The 15,789-nt window shown below is 38.2% G+C and overlaps 1 protein-coding gene across 1 annotated transcript in view; it reads left to right on the forward strand.

The window, feature by feature from the left end:
- PLCB4 (phospholipase C beta 4) overlaps positions 1 to 15,789 on the forward strand; it is a 273,741-nt gene that overhangs the window by 228,689 nt on the left and 29,263 nt on the right. Inside the window, exons 27-29 of the mRNA XM_032607078.1 lie at positions 9,754 to 9,842; positions 10,582 to 10,732; positions 15,641 to 15,690. Coding sequence (XP_032462969.1) covers positions 9,754 to 9,842; positions 10,582 to 10,732; positions 15,641 to 15,690 — 290 coding nt within the window. The remainder of the gene's footprint in view (positions 1 to 9,753; positions 9,843 to 10,581; positions 10,733 to 15,640; positions 15,691 to 15,789) is intronic.

Raw genomic sequence — 15,789 nt, forward strand, 5'->3', positions numbered from 1 at the left:
CCATTCTATAGAATACTGCGTTAACAGCCATTAAAAATAATAACATGGACATATATACACTACCAAATGTAAAATAGATAGCTAGTGGGAAGCAGCCACATAGCACAGGGAGATCAGCTCAGTGCTTTGTGACCACCTAGAGGGGTGGGATAGGGAGGGTGGGAGGGAGGGAGACGCAAGAGGGAAGAGAGATGGGAACATATGTATATGTATAACTGATTCAGTTTGTTATAAAGCAGAAACTAACACACCATTGTAAAGCAATTATACTCCAATAAAGATGTAAAAAAAAAACAAAAACAGGTAAATTCTCAATGAAAAATTAAACTTTGAATTTCTGTGCATTAAGAAAGTTAATGATAAATGTGTGAGTTGCACTAAAAAAATAATAATAACTTGGCTCTCAGTATTTGAACATAGGAATATGACAGTGATATATTGCTGAGTGAAAAAATAAATTGCAAAACAATCTCATTATTATTTACAAAAAGCCCTATAATTCTGTTTATACATGTACATAAAATGCTTAAAAAATTCTAGAAGGATACATACCCAATGTTAATAGTGTAACCACTATCTGAGAGTAGGGGTGAAGGTTTAGTGGAGCTTCCCCATTGCATTGGACAGCGTCCAGGAACATCACAGAGAATTCACTGTCCAGTATGGCAGGACTCCACTTATTACTTCTGGACTGTGGTAGTCAAAGTGGTATCTCGTCATTTCAAATCACGCATTTACAATTATGAGTCAGATTTAACTCATTTTTTTTTTTTTTTGTCACATATTCCTGTGCCTGCAAAAAACTCTAGTGCCTTTGGTTTGATTTTGTTTTGTTTTAAATTGGGTTGCTCCTCTTATTCTTAAGTAATTGTTTAAATCAAATTTTAATTTACTCATAAGATCTCTTTCTATTAATTTCTAAAGTGGTCTCATATACATTTTAATGTCTAGATAAAGTTCTATGAATGTAAAGGTTGGAGATTCAAAGACTATCTATTTTTCTTGGCCTGAAAGAATGCTATTTCATTGAGGCCACATAACAGGTACATAAGAACACTGACGGAGCCCCTTGGCTGTCTAACCTTGGATGACTTAGCATAACATTTTGTTTTAGTGTCCTCATTGCAACTCAGCGATAATAGTAGGACCCTCCTCATAAGTGAAGATCAAATGAGCTCTTGGAATAGTACCTGACCATAACAGCCCTCCATTAATTTTTTTTCATTTTATTTATTTCTAATGAGTTAAAGAAAACTCAATTGGTTCTATTTTCTTCTCCCTAACTTTACCCTTTAATTGGCTGCAGTAAGTTATTTTGTCATAAGTAATTCATCATCCTAAGAAAAACCTCTTAATCCTGGGCTTGCTAAGAAGCTTCAGAATTCTAATGTATTAGTAATGTTACTATGATTGTCTTTAAGCACCAGCAACTCTGTATTCTGCATGATTTTTAAATGTATTTTAAATCTCAGTAATGTCAGGTGGGTGGTGTCATTTTATAGCAATAAGAAAAATGTTCTTAAAAGGCTTTTCCAAGTTAAGGCAGTTCTTTAGGGAGGGCTTGGGCTTTTGCAGGAGCTTCTGGTCATTTATTGGGCTTCTGTGCTATGAGGTCACCATATGATGATGTATCTCTACTAATGAGGCAACTAGGTACTTCTGCAATTGCTCAAAATACTTCTACTTTCTTGCATGCGGTACTCTTTAGACGCCTTGAACTCTGAGCTGACCCATTCCCTCCTGAACAGGAGATAGGTCCAGAACCAGTGTTTTCCACCCTGACCCTCTTCCACTCCTATGAGTTCCCTGTTTTCATTCCTCACCCCCTCGGGAGACAGAGGCAGGGAATTCCACCTTTCCTTCTCGTTACTATAACAACTCCCAAGATACACAAAGAGATAAGCAAACAAAGATGATTCTGGAAGATTCTGAACTCTTCATAGATCTTTCTGTTCCTGAGCTGCCTAGATGTAAAGTATCTCTAGGCTTAAGAACAGAGATGAAGTCTCTCAGCTCTCGAAACTAAACTTGAACGTGAAAAAAAAAATGGTAACATTTAGAAGAAGAAGGACTAGGCATGAACCAAGCCTGAGTTTAATTTTTTGTAATATTAGTTTTCTACTGAACATAGAGTAAAACAGTCCTCTCATTCACTTACACACACACACACACACACACACACACACACAGTAGAAGTACTAGGTTGGGTGCTAAGGTGCATTTTCCTTTGTCAAATCCAGTGAGACTCAATGTGCTGGGTTGTCTTTGCTGCTTTTTCTGTAGTTGCAGGTACCACTGACAATGGCATTTACCTATCACAGCAACTTTGCCACTGTTAGCCACTGCTGTTGGTGACGGGAGACAGTTCCAAAGATGATGACAATTAAATGAGTGTCAGTATTACTTTTTTCCCATTCACTGTTGCTTTGATGGTTTTTATCGTTTGTATTTCTTTTATCATTACTGATTGGTAGTGAGGAGAACAAATAAGGGAGTCAAAACTATGCTTCCAGAGATCATGGATCACCAGTGTGATATTTGTGTCACTCCAAGCTGTAGTTCATGAGCCTCTTGTCCCTTGTCCCTTGAGCAATGCTTATCACTGCTTCCACAGCTATAGATTATCTCTTCTACAACTAGGCTAATTTTATGTCAGCAAAGACGAAGTGGTTCTTTGTTTATTCGCCCAATTCCCCTTTCTGTCCCCCTTATGATTAAAGATACAGCATGGGGTGGGGGTGTTTCTTGTTCACTTGCCCGATATCTTCACAGGGTTGCTTTCCAGCCTCTTTGCAAAGATAACTGGCCATTTCTTACATCAGATGGTTCCAGAGGAGGAGCAACCTTTATTAATATGCCATTTGTAGGGTATGACCTCAGAATTTGCCAATACAATTTAAAGGTTTTCCATTTTGTCCTGTCCTTTCGTGGATGCTAAAATGTCTCCATTCTTTCTATCAAATATTTGTTGAAAAACCGATTCACATAGCAGTGATATCCATTTTTATGACCTCTTCTGAACTACAGAAAATATTAGTTAGAACACCAAGAAGAAAAGCTCTAGTGGGAAGGGGGCAGGATGGATTATGGTGAAATACGTTGGGAGTTGCTAGGCTAAGTGAATTTATACATGTATTTATTGCATAGTTCCTTGAGATGCTCTGTGAATGTCTGAGAAGAGGGGAGACGTGAGGATTTCCCGATCTTATTCAACCACAAGATCTTCTGGCCTCTGAACCTTCTGTATCTTCTAGCATTCCTGGAAATGCAGTTTGGGAAATGATCAATCATTTGGTAGAAGCTAAAAGAGCTAATCCAAAATCATAGTTATAGAATTTGTTGATCTTTACTAGCATCATTTTGAAGCCAACAGGGAATGTGTATTTCTCTGCTGCCTTTACCTGTTGATGAGATAGAAACAGTAGAGTGGGGAACAGAAGGGAACCTGGGCCAGGAGTGAGCACACGGAGGGAGGGAAGGGTGTCACAGGTGCCATAGTTGGTGCTCACCACTGAAGCACCCACGTACCTTGAAAAACAGTGGTTAAACAAACAAGCAAACAAACAAAACCCAGAGTTCTCCTAAAAAGCCAATAAGTATCTGGAAGTCTGTACTAAGGAACCGCCATTTTCTTTGCAGTTCTTGGGGATACCTAAATTGATGCTTTCAACTCTATATGGAAGTGAGAAAACACGGGCAGGAAGGAGGGAGGAGAAAAACAGGAATATACATGGAAACTCTTCATCAGGAGACCAGCTGTTTGGAAATGGCACTAAACCCCAAAATAGTTGGTATTTTTAAAAAATATAAATAAGTAAGACTGGTAGACTTCAAACAACAGAAACTTTTATTCTCTCACAGTTCTGAAAGCTAGAAGTTTGAAATCAAGTGGTCAGCAGGACCATGCTCCTTCTGGAGGCTCTTAGGAAAATCCTTCCTTTCCTCTTCCCAGACCCTCCTGGTGGCTGCCCACAGCCCTTAGTGTTCCTTGGCTTGTAGCTGTATCACTGCAATCTGCCTCCATCATCACCTGGCCTTTCTTCTCTTTGTCTCTGTGTGTCCTGTCCTCTTCTTATAAACATACTAGCCATGGGATTTAGGGCCAGCCTTAACCCAGAATGGTTTCATCTCAGACCTTAACTAATTACATGTGCAAAGGCCCTGTTTATGAATAAGGTCACATTCTGAGGTTCTGGGCAGACATGAATTTTTTGAGGTGGTATTCAACCCAATGTGCCCTCTTGATTCTGCTTTATTTTCTCGATACTCATTTTTTCCATTAATTATTCTTCAATAACTATTTTAAAGCTTATTAGGTAAAAAGTTTGTTAGGAATGCCCATCGGCATATATGTTGTTATATTATATATCTGAACTACTAATTTCTGATTTTAAAATGATGAAGAAATCATTTTTTGCACTAACATATTCCTTGCAAAGTCATCTTTTATAGAAAAATTGAAAGTCCATATAAATATCTAACAGTGGGGAGTAGTTTTATACATAAACCCAATGGAACATTGTCTACTCACTAAAGATAATTTTCAAAGCTCTACATATATAACCTAATACATCTAAAAAGCATATTATATAATTTTTTCTTCCAGTTGTATTGAGATATAATTGACATACAGTGCCATCTAAGTTTAAGGTGTACAGCATAATGATTTGGTTTATATACATCATGAAATGATTATCACTAAATAAGTTTAGTGAACATCCATCATCTCATATAGATACAAAATTAAAGAAATAGGAAAGAAACCTTTTCCTTGTGATGAGAACTCTTAGGGTTTATTCTCTTAACAACTTTCATATTTAACATACAGCACTGTTAATTATGTTTATCATGTTGTACATACGTCCCTGGTACTTATTTATCTTATAACTAGAAGTGTGTGCCTTTTGTATAGCCACTCTGACAGGTGTGAGGTGATATGTCATTGTGGCTTTGATTTGCATTTCCCTGACGAGTTGTGATGTTGAGCATCTTTTCATGTGTCTGTTGGCCATTTGTATGTCTTCTTTGGAAAACTGTCTATTCAGATCCTTTGCCCTTTTTTTAAAATCAGGTTGTTTGTTTTTTTGATGTTGAGTTGTATGAGTTCTTTGTATATTTTGGATATTAATCCCCTGTCAGATTTATCGTTTGCAAATATCTTCTCCCACTCAGTAGATAGTATTTTTGTTTTGTTGATGGTTTCCTTCACTGTGCAAAAGTCTTTAGTTTGATATACTCCCATTTATTCATTTTTGCTTTTGTTTCCCTTATGTGAGGAGTCATATCCAAAAAAATATTACTAAGACTGATGTCAAAGAGCTTACTGCCTATGTTTTCTTCTAGAAGTTTTTTGGTTTCAGGTCTTACATTTAAGTCTTTAATCCATTTTGAATTTATTTTTGTGCATAATGTGAGAAAGTAATCTAGTTTCATTCTTCTGCATGTAGCTGTCCAGTTTTCCCAATACCATTTATTGAAGAGTCTGTCTTTTCCCCACTGTATATTCTTGCCTCTTTTGTCATAGATTAATTGCCCATATAAGTGTGGGCTCGTTTCTAGGCTCTCTATTCTGTTCCATTGATCTATGTATCTGTTTTGGTGCCAGTACCATACTATTTTGATTACTGTCGCTTTTAGTATAGTTTGAAATCAGGGAGTGTGATACCTCCAGCTTTAATTCTTCAAGATTATTTTGACTATTTGGGGTCTTTTGTGTCTCCATATGAATTTTGGAATTATTTGTTCTAATTCTGTGAAGAATGTTATTGGTATTTGATAAGAATTACATTGAATCTGTAGATTGCCTTGGGTAGTATGGTCAATTTTACCAATATTAATTCTTCCAATCAGGAACACAGTATATCTTTCCATCTGTTTGTGTCATCTTCAATTTCTTTCATCAGTGTCTTTACTTTTCCAAGTATAGGTCTTTTACCTCCTTATTTAGGTTTATTTCTAGGTATTTTGTTCTTTTTGATGTGATTGTAAATAGATTGTTTTCCTGCTTTCTCTTTCTGATAGTTTGTTGTTAGTGTACAGAAAAGCAACAGATTTATGTATATTAACTTTGTATCCTGCAACGTTACTGAATTCATTAATGAGTTCTGGTGTTTTTTGGTGGCATCTTTAGACTTTTCTATGTATAGTATCGTGTCATCTGTAAACAGTGACAATTTTACTTCTTCCTTTGCAATTTTGATTCCTTTTATTTCTTTTTCCTGTCTGATTGCTGTGGCTAGGACTTCTCATATTGTTTTGAATAAAAGTGGCAAGAGTGGGCATCCTTGTCTTATTCCTGATCTGAGAGGAAATGTTTTCAGCTTTTCACTATTGAGTTTATGCCAGCTGTGGGCTTGTCATATAAGGACTTTATTATGTTGAGGTATGTTCCCTCTATACCCAGTTTGTTGAAGGTTTATAATCATAAATGGATGTTGAATTTTGTGAAAAGTTTTTTCTGCATCTATTGAGATGATCGTGTTACTTTTTAAAATTTAATTTTTTTAATTTTTTATACAGCAGGTTCTTATTAGTTATCCATTTTATACATATTAGTGTATATATGTCAATCCCAATCTCCCAGTTCATCACACTACCATCTCCACCCCCTGCCGCTTTCTCCCCTTGGTGTCCATACGTTTGTTCTCTACACCTGTGTCTCAATTTCTGCCCTGCAAACTGGTTCATCTGTACCATTTTTCTGGGTTCCACATATATGCGTTAATATATGATATTTCTTTTTCTCTTTCTGACTTACTTCACTCTGTATGACAGTCTCTAGATTCATCCACGTCTCTACAAATGACCCAATTTCGTTCCTTTTTATCACTGAGTAATATATGTATATTGTATATATGTACCACATTGTACCACATTGTATATATGTACCACATCTTCTTTATCCAGTCATCTGTCGATGGCCATTTAGGTTGCTTCCATGACCTGGCTATTGTAAATGGTGCTGCAATGGACATTGGGGTACATGTGTCTTTTTGAATTATGGTTTTCTCTGGGTATATGCCCAGTAGTGGGATTGCTGGGTCATAAGGTAATTCTATTTTTAGTTTTTTAAGGAACCTCCATACTGTTCTCCATAGTGGCTGTATCAATTTACACTCCCACCAACAGTGAAAGAGGGTTCCCTTTCCTCCACACCCTCTCCAGCATTTGTTGTTTGTAGATTTTCTGATGATGCCCATTCTAACTGCTGTGAGGTGATACCTCATTGTAGTTTTGATTTGCATTTCTCTAATAATTAGTGATGTTGAGCAGCTTTTCATGTGCTTCTTGGCCATCTGTATGTCTTCTTTGGAGAAATGTCTATTTAGGTCTTCTGCCCATTTATGGATTGGGTTGTTTACTTTTTAAATATTGAGCTGCATGAGCTCTTTATATATTTTGGAGATTAATCCTTTGTCCAGTGATTCGTTTGCAAATATTTTCTCCCATTCTGAGGGTTGTCTTTTGGGCTTGTTTATGGTTGTCTTTTGGGCTTGTTTATGGTTGTCTTTGCTGTGCAAAAGCTTTTAAGTTTCATTAGGTCCCATTTGTTTATTTTTGTTTTTATTTCCATTACTCTAGAGGTGGATCAAAAAAGACCTTGCTGTGATTTATGTCAAAGAGTGTTCTTTCTATGTTTTCCTCTAAGAGTTTTATAGTGTCCAGTCTTACATTTAGATATCTAATGCATTTTGAGTTTATTTTTGTGTATAGTGTTAGGGAATGTTCTAATTTCATTCTTTTACATGTAGCTGTCCAGTTTCCCCAGTACCACTTATTGAAGAGACTGTCTTTTCTCCATTAACATCCTTGCCTCCTTTGTCACAGATTAGTTGACAATAGGTGCATGGGTTTATCTCTGAGCTTTCTATCCTGTTCCAATTATCTATATTTCTGTTTTTGTGCCAGTACCATATTGTCTTGATTACTGTAGCTTTGTAGTATAGTCTGAAGTCAGGGAGTCTGATTCCTCTGGCTCCATTATTTTCCCTGAAGACTTCTTTGGCTATTCAGAGTCTTTTGTGTCTCCATACAAATTTTAAGATTTTTTGTTCTAGTCTGTAAAAAATGCCATTGGTAGTTTGATAGGGATTGCATTGAATCTGTAGATTGCTTTGGGTAGTATAGTCATTTTCACAATGTTGATTCTTCCAATCCAAAAACATGCTATATCTCTCCATCTATTTGTATCATCTTTAATTTCTTTCATCAGTGTTTTATAGTTTTCTTCATACAGGTCTTTTGTCTCCTTAGGTAGGTTTATTCCTAGGTATTTTATTCTTTTTGTTGCAGTAGTAAATGAGAGTGTTTCCTTAAATTTCAGATTTTTCATCATTAGTGTATAGGAATGCAAGAGATTTCTGTGCATTAATTTTGTATCCTGCAACTTTACCAAATTCATTGATTAGCTCTAGTAGTTTTCTGGTGGCATCTTTAGGATTCTCTATGTATAGTATCATGTCATTTGCAAACAGTGACAGTTTTACTTCTTTTCCAATTTGTATTCCTTTTATTTCTTTTCCTTCTCTGATTTTCATGGCTAGGACTTCCAAAACTATGTTGAATAATAGTGGTGAGAGTGGACATCCTTGTCTTGTTCCTGATCTTAGAGGAAATGCTTTCAGTTTTTCACCATTGAGGATGATGCTTGCTGTGGGTTTGTGGTATATGGCCTTTTTTATGTTGAGGTAGGTTCCCTCTATGCCCACTTTCTGGAGAGCTTTTATCATAAATGGGTGTGAGTTTTGTCTGGGATGGGCAGGAGAGGAGATGTTTACTTTTCATTTTATACATTTGAATGTTTATCATGTGTATATATTATTTTCTGTTATAAAAGAAAAAAATTAAGAAAAAATTTAAAAATCATATCAATGTAATTAGGAAGGTGATTCTGCTAGGGGTAAATTTAAAAACATACAACTTTTACGACTTGTAAATTATGTACTGCTTTAAGGGTATGAGAATAATGACTCCTTCTATAATATTGATAAATTATACAAAATTGTATGAAATTCCGTTTGAAAGTACTTGGAGCTCTTCAACTGATGTTATGTAAAAGACGATTTTTTTTTTTTTTTTTGGCCACACTGGGAGGCTCCTGGGATCTTAGTTCCCTGACCAGGGATTGAACCTGGGCCACCACAGTGAAAGCACCAAGTCCTAACCACTGGACTGCCAGGGAATTCCCTAAACGATGAAATCTTGAAATATTTCTCCAGTGTTTTCTCAGCTATAACTTGCACTCACTTTATCTACATGGTACCAAAATTGGCTTTAAATATACATTTTCCTTCTGTATCTAAAAATAAGGCTAGTGCTGGTGGCGTCTACTGTGCTCCAGGTACTTTTTCATTGAATGCTCATAGTGCCTCTGCAGGGTGGGTGGTATTAGTTCTAATTTTCCTATGAAGAAACTGAGGCTGGAAATATTGATCAACTTGTTCAAAGTCACACAAGTAGAGAGACCCCAAGGCAATTCACTTAGCTTGACCTGCCTCCCCATCTTCTTCATTTGGGAAAAAAAATAAAGGGAAACTAAAAGAAAATCATCTGGCCTTTTATTCTTGCCTTTACTTATTTCTTGTTTTCAGCAACTAATTGTGCTTTTCTAACCTTGTCTTATGTCCTAGGAGAAGGTACTTAACAGAAGGCATCACAGGGGTCAGAGATTATAAACAGTTTGTTAGCTGAATTTTCATAGATGTTTTCAGTAAAACAGAGAATTCACAGCTCAGTGATATTTTTTTCCCCCAGATATTGTGGATGCTTTATCAGATCCAAAGAAATTTCTTTCCATTACGGAAAAGAGAGCAGACCAGATGAGAGCTATGGGCATTGAAACCGTAAGTAGCAATGGTCAATTAAAGACAGCCAAGTTGGGGAAATTTGGTTGTCTAACAGTGATTACAAGAGCAAGACAAAGTAATAAATTAATAGAACAAGTTCAAAAGTGGTTTTTGAAACTGAACTTATCAATTCAACAAAAGAGTTTCAAAGGTCTATGAGGACGTAGCATATTTAATAAAATGTGACCCACATCCTCACTGTGGCTTCACTCACATCCGGGGATCCTGGCCCCATTAGAAATGAAATGGAAAACATTCATGATCCTTTTAGGAACATTTAGGATATAGGGTGCTTTTGTGAGACACTGAAATACCAGCTAACCTTATTCAGTATATTAATGAAATTGGCGTTTGCTATTGTTTATTTTTTACTAGTCTTGCATCCAACCTTCAATTTCAGTGCACAGTTGTGGTGTTTGCTTCTTTGTTTCTAAAACTCCCGTTACTCCTCAGTTTAGGATGGAAATGGAAATCTCTCCAGTAGCTGGAAGAAAAGAAGGTATACCCTGCTTGTAAAGGAGCTACATCTGCTTTCCTAGGCTTCATCATTTATTTCAAGCCTGAGGAAACCATGTGTTTACTCCTGCCAAGCAAAGATCTATTTAAGGAGTAGAGGTTAGGATGCAGAAGGGGAAAAGTTGATGGTACAGACTGGATTCAGTAAAAGGAAAAATGTGCAAGACATTTGAACTTGAGGTGGCATTCATTTGGGTCAGTATAAACATTTCTGTTCCAGAGTGACATCGCCGACGTGCCCAGTGACACGTCAAAGAATGACAAGAAAGGGAAAGCCAACACAGCGAAAGCAAGTGTGACCCCTCAGAGCAGCTCAGAGCTCAGGCCTACCACCACGGCCGCCCTGGGAGCTGGCCTGGAGGCCAAGAAAGGTAAAGGAGAGTTGTCTGGGCTCCTTGTCTCTTCTGGCAATTTTAGAACCTTTGATGCAGGTATTTAGAATTGTTAATTTTGCCAACTTTCATGGTTCCATAAATCTCAAGAGCAGCAGGTTTTCTTGTAGGTTGAACAAACAGCTTAATTTCCCTGAGTGGTTAACAGGAAGCCAGTGTTTCCTCTGCTAGATCCCCTGCACTGTAGTCATACTGCGTACAATATTCGTAGATCTAGAAATGTTTACATTTGGTGTCCTTTATGGAAAAAACATTCACAGAGTGAACTTACCGAACTTACCCTCTTTCCTCCAGATACTACCATAGGCATGGGCAGTGAGCTTATGAACCAACGGAATCCTGATTGTTCTGACATTCCTGCATTTCTTTATTGAGAATTTCCCCCCATCTGTAGATATTTAGCATCCGTGACTATTTATTTGTAAAATTATTGACGGGCATCTGAAGGCCAGTTCTGTGTGGTTACCTATGAATGAAACGAAAGAGCATTAGAGGTGGCATTGCAAAGAATTATGTGTCCCGTGTGCCAGTATGTAGGGGGAGCAATTGTACTGATTATTTAAAGGGAACTTCCATTCTTATTGTCCAGGCCTCCATTCTGATTGGATGATCCCCATCCCATATGATAATTAAATATTGTAAATATTCTCCTTGACCTGAATCATTTACTAAATTCGCTCTTCTTACTTTAAGAAGAATTTCTGCTTTTCCTAATGGTTTTCTACTCAGTATATATATCTCCCATTTATATTTGAATTCAGCATCTTTGGTATAAGAAGATCAAGTTGTCTGTTTACTTAAATACACACAGTGCTGCAGTTTAAGGTAAGAAATGACAGACTTTCCTTAACCAAAGCAGCATTGTAATTTAGCAGGAAACTAAGTGTGCACTGAGCTTTGTGAAACAAATTAGAGAATGAGATGGCACAAAAGTAGCCCCAGTTGTACTTTGCATCTTGTCTGTTTCTCCCTGGAAAGAATGTGGAACAAGGTAATGATACAGGATTTGGGCGTTCCGTCCAGCACTGGTCGTTCTTAACATCTGCCACCCAGACAGAGATAGAGAGTGGAAAATGGAAGAGTTTTTGTTTAGTTAAAGTTCTTGTGTCATGCCCACCAGCACATAAAGACATTAGTAATTATAGTGAATTAAGTGGCCTGCAAAAGCAGTGTGACTAGCTTTCAGAGGACAGAAGTGATCCTAGTTCTAGAAGGGACCATGTTTGTGTTTTGAACTGTTTCACTCCTGGTTCCAAATGAGATTACACAGGAAGGAGCCATTGGAAGAAAGCTCTCCCTTTCCCTTGTCCCCTCCGCAGATGCCCTGAGGAAGAGGGTCTACACACTTTCATTTTGGCCTTTTGTTCAGGAGACTTGGGAGCCTCCTCTAAGTGGCAGTACTCGGTTCTATGAGAAATGCCTTTGCACCTTCAGGGACCACACATGGCCCAAGGGGTAAGATGGGACAGGCTTCCACCCCTCGACCAGGCAGTGTTTGTGAGCGCTGACCTCTCAGAAACAAGAGGGAGAGGGCCCCTTCCAGCTGGTGCTCAGAGGAGACTTAAGGATGATGTCCTAACTGAGCTGGGCCTTGAAATGAAGGTCTGATGTGAACAGGAAGAGAAGGTGGAGGAGCCCAGGAGGAGGCCACATAGGAAGCAGCCAGGGGTAGGAAAGGGGGCAGGGCCAGTCCTGGTCTGGAAAGGATCTGGGACCACCTGAGAATGGGAAATGACATCAGAGGATTTTTTTAAGAAGATTAATACAGTCTTGGCAGAAATATTCTTTAAAAGGAAGGAATGGATGGTAAGGGCAAGTGAAGAATTAGAGTATTTGTGCCTCTACTATAACGCTTATCACCTTATATTTGTATTATATATTTATTCACATTATATTTATATGACGTGATAACAACCAGAGAAAGCAGTTATTGCTGACAAGACCACCCCTCTGTCATTCAGTGTCCCTGGAACGATGCCTAGTAAAGATCTAAAGTCTCTTCTCTTAAGAAGTAAATGGCTGATGAACGAAAGAGCCATACTAATGGCCAGGAGGGCCTGAATTAGGCTGGAAGTACTCAGAGGGAAAGGAAGGATGGAAATCAATTAGTGGCTTGGATATGGGACTTAGGAGGTAACTCAGTGACTTCAAGGTCAGGTCACAGAGAGAGATGGTGCCGTTGAGTGAAGTAGAGAACTCAAGAGGAAGAAAAGCTTTGAGTAAGATGATTCTGGTCCTGGACATCATCAGGTTCAAGCTGTCAGTGGTACATCTGGGTGGAAACATGCAACAGCAGAGCTGTGGTAGGTAAAGAGGAGGTAGAAGGGAGAGAAAGAGAGAGATCGAATGTGAGAATGCTTAGAAAGATAGCAGGAATGAAAACAAAGAAAAACAGAGAGAGATCTATGTTATAAGAAGAATGAGTTTTGGAAGGTATTGTAGACAGTCCAGAGAAGTTAAGACTGCATAATTACTGTTAGATCAGGGATGCCTGGGTGATGAGAATGGAAACCAGGTTAGAAAAATTGATGATTTAAGATATAAAATGGTTGTTGTGTAGAGCAGTAGCATGTTGGTAGGAACCAGTGAAGAGAAAGAGAAGGAAAATGCAAGAGAGAGCTATATAGTGAAACAGGCTCTGAGGAAGAGCTGAATCAAGAGAAAGGAAACGATCCTGCTGCATAAAGAGGGAAGAGAGGTGTCCTGTCTAAGCCAAGAAGAGAAGTTTCAGGGTGAAAAGGAAGCTGTCAGGGTGGGGCCCGACAGAATTTGCTGTGAACATCTGTGAAGGTGAGGAGTCCTGAAGTTCTACATGATTTCTCTTAGACACACAGCCAAATAGCAATAACTGCACCAATGCTGCTTGATTTTCTCTTCAATTTTAAGGATAAAAAATTAAGGAAACTCAACTAGTTGATATCCAAATTACGGTTTGAGAGAAAACAAGTCATTTTTAATGAGCTGCATTGATAAAAATAAAAAAATATATACTGAACCTTCAACTAGTCAAAATCTTTGGGGCCCAAATTGGACAAATTCACCCCTACTTTCACACCAGAAGCCTGGAGACCTACACTATCCAATATAGAAACCACTGGCCACATGTGGCTATTTGGGCTTAAAAATCAAAACTTGAGTTCCTTAGGTTCACTGGCCACATTTCAGGTGCTCAAGAGCCACGTGGAACTCGTGGCCATCCACTGGAAAGCTCACAGATGGAACATATCCACTCTTGTTGGAAGTCCTATTAGACAAGCTGCTTTGGACATATAGATGAAACCAAGCATGTACCAGTTCCTGTTCTGTAGAGTGTGTTTTTTTCCTAACTAACTAAATCATTCACAGGAACTAACACTTTTATAATGTGTCTTTCTCCAAAAAAGACCAAAGGTTTATGTTTTCACAGGGTCCTGTTAATCAAGATTTCATTGAACAAACACCAAAAAAGAGTGTCATCAGACTAGGTCAAACTCTTAATATTTGTTAGATCTCCAGAGGACCTTGCATGCCCCCCAATTCTGTGTGTTCATTTTATAGAAGAGAGAAAAGAGACCCAAAGATAGGGAGCTCTTAGTGATGCCAGGATAGACCCCTCTGCCCTGCAGTAAAGCAGGGAATTAGCTTGTGATGTCAGACCTAAGAGATTAGAGAGTAGCCCCATGATCCCTTGACACCCCTATCACAAAATGTTATAGATCAGAAGACTGATTTCTCTCCGCCATGACTCTCCTTTTTTCTGTCCTTACCACGCTCACACTGGATGTGCACATCTTCTTAAAATGAGTACAGCTGAAAAACAAGAACCTAGAACTTGACACCTTATCTTTCTTGAATATTTCATACCTAGCCTTTGGGATTCTAACGGAAATCAATTATAGTACAGAGGGCACATTCGTCTTGTTTGCCTAAGATGAAAATCTGCAGTCAAACAGAACATGTTTTGGGATTCGCCTACAAATGTGGTTGCCATGACAACACCTGGCTTAGCATCACTCCAGTAACAGGATGACTTAGTATATTAATCTAGGTCCTCATGACAGCGTCCTGTTCTATGATGGTTTGATTTCATTATTTTCATTATTTTCTGTCTGTTAAAGGCATTTTTGGACTCAGTAGTATATCACTTAAATGCTAAAATTAAATTCAGTTAAAGAAAGCGGCTGAAAAAATGTTTTATTCTTTGATGATGGTTAAGCTGGGAATAGAGTTGGTAGTTAGTGGACTGATAGGATGAGCCTTCAAATACAAAGATAAAGGTAACTATAATAGATGCTGCTGTGCCTGGTCTGATCTCCTCTATGAGGTTGGTGTCACAACCCTCGGTGTCTGGGAATACTGGCTGACTGCAAATCACAGCTGCACTTTTCTCCCTAGAGTTGCCCTCAGACCATGTGAGTTCTCTTGCCTCGAAAAGGAAGATTCTGTAAAATCTCTGACACCCTTAGCTGAGTGATATGGGGTTACAAAAGCCCAGTTTCCTTACCTCAAACTAGAACAACACCAGAGGGCCATTTATGCTAAAGAATTTCCTGTAGGATCAGACCTAGGCTGGATTTCAGCTAGAAAGACACTCAAGCTTCTTCCTCTGCCTTATCCTGCTTCTCTCCCACCCTCTAAGGGGTTTCTCCTGAGAGCCTTCCCTTGATAAACCGTGTGTACACAAATCCCCTTTTCAGGCTCTGATAGTAGGAAACCTGACCTAAAACAATAAACGTTTCAGGTAAGTGTCTAATTAATTGCTCTGTAATAGAAAACTAAGATGTTTATATCCATAACATTACACGGAAAGCTGCGTCAGCATCTTTAGATGAGATTTCAAAACTGTGAATTTGATATGATCACTTATTCTCTCTCATTTTTAATATACACAGTGACTTTTTGTTTCAGGTATTGAACTGATCCCTCAAGTGAGGATAGAAGATTTAAAGCAGATGAAGGTAAAATTACTCCGTCATTTTGCCAGCACTCTTGTGTTGTGCCTGTTGGTGAAACTGACTTATTTTTGTTTCTCACCAACTGTAGTCATTGTGGTAGTA

The sequence above is a fragment of the Phocoena sinus genome, chromosome 15, assembly GCF_008692025.1.
Source record: "Phocoena sinus isolate mPhoSin1 chromosome 15, mPhoSin1.pri, whole genome shotgun sequence".
NCBI lineage: Eukaryota > Metazoa > Chordata > Mammalia > Artiodactyla > Phocoenidae > Phocoena > Phocoena sinus.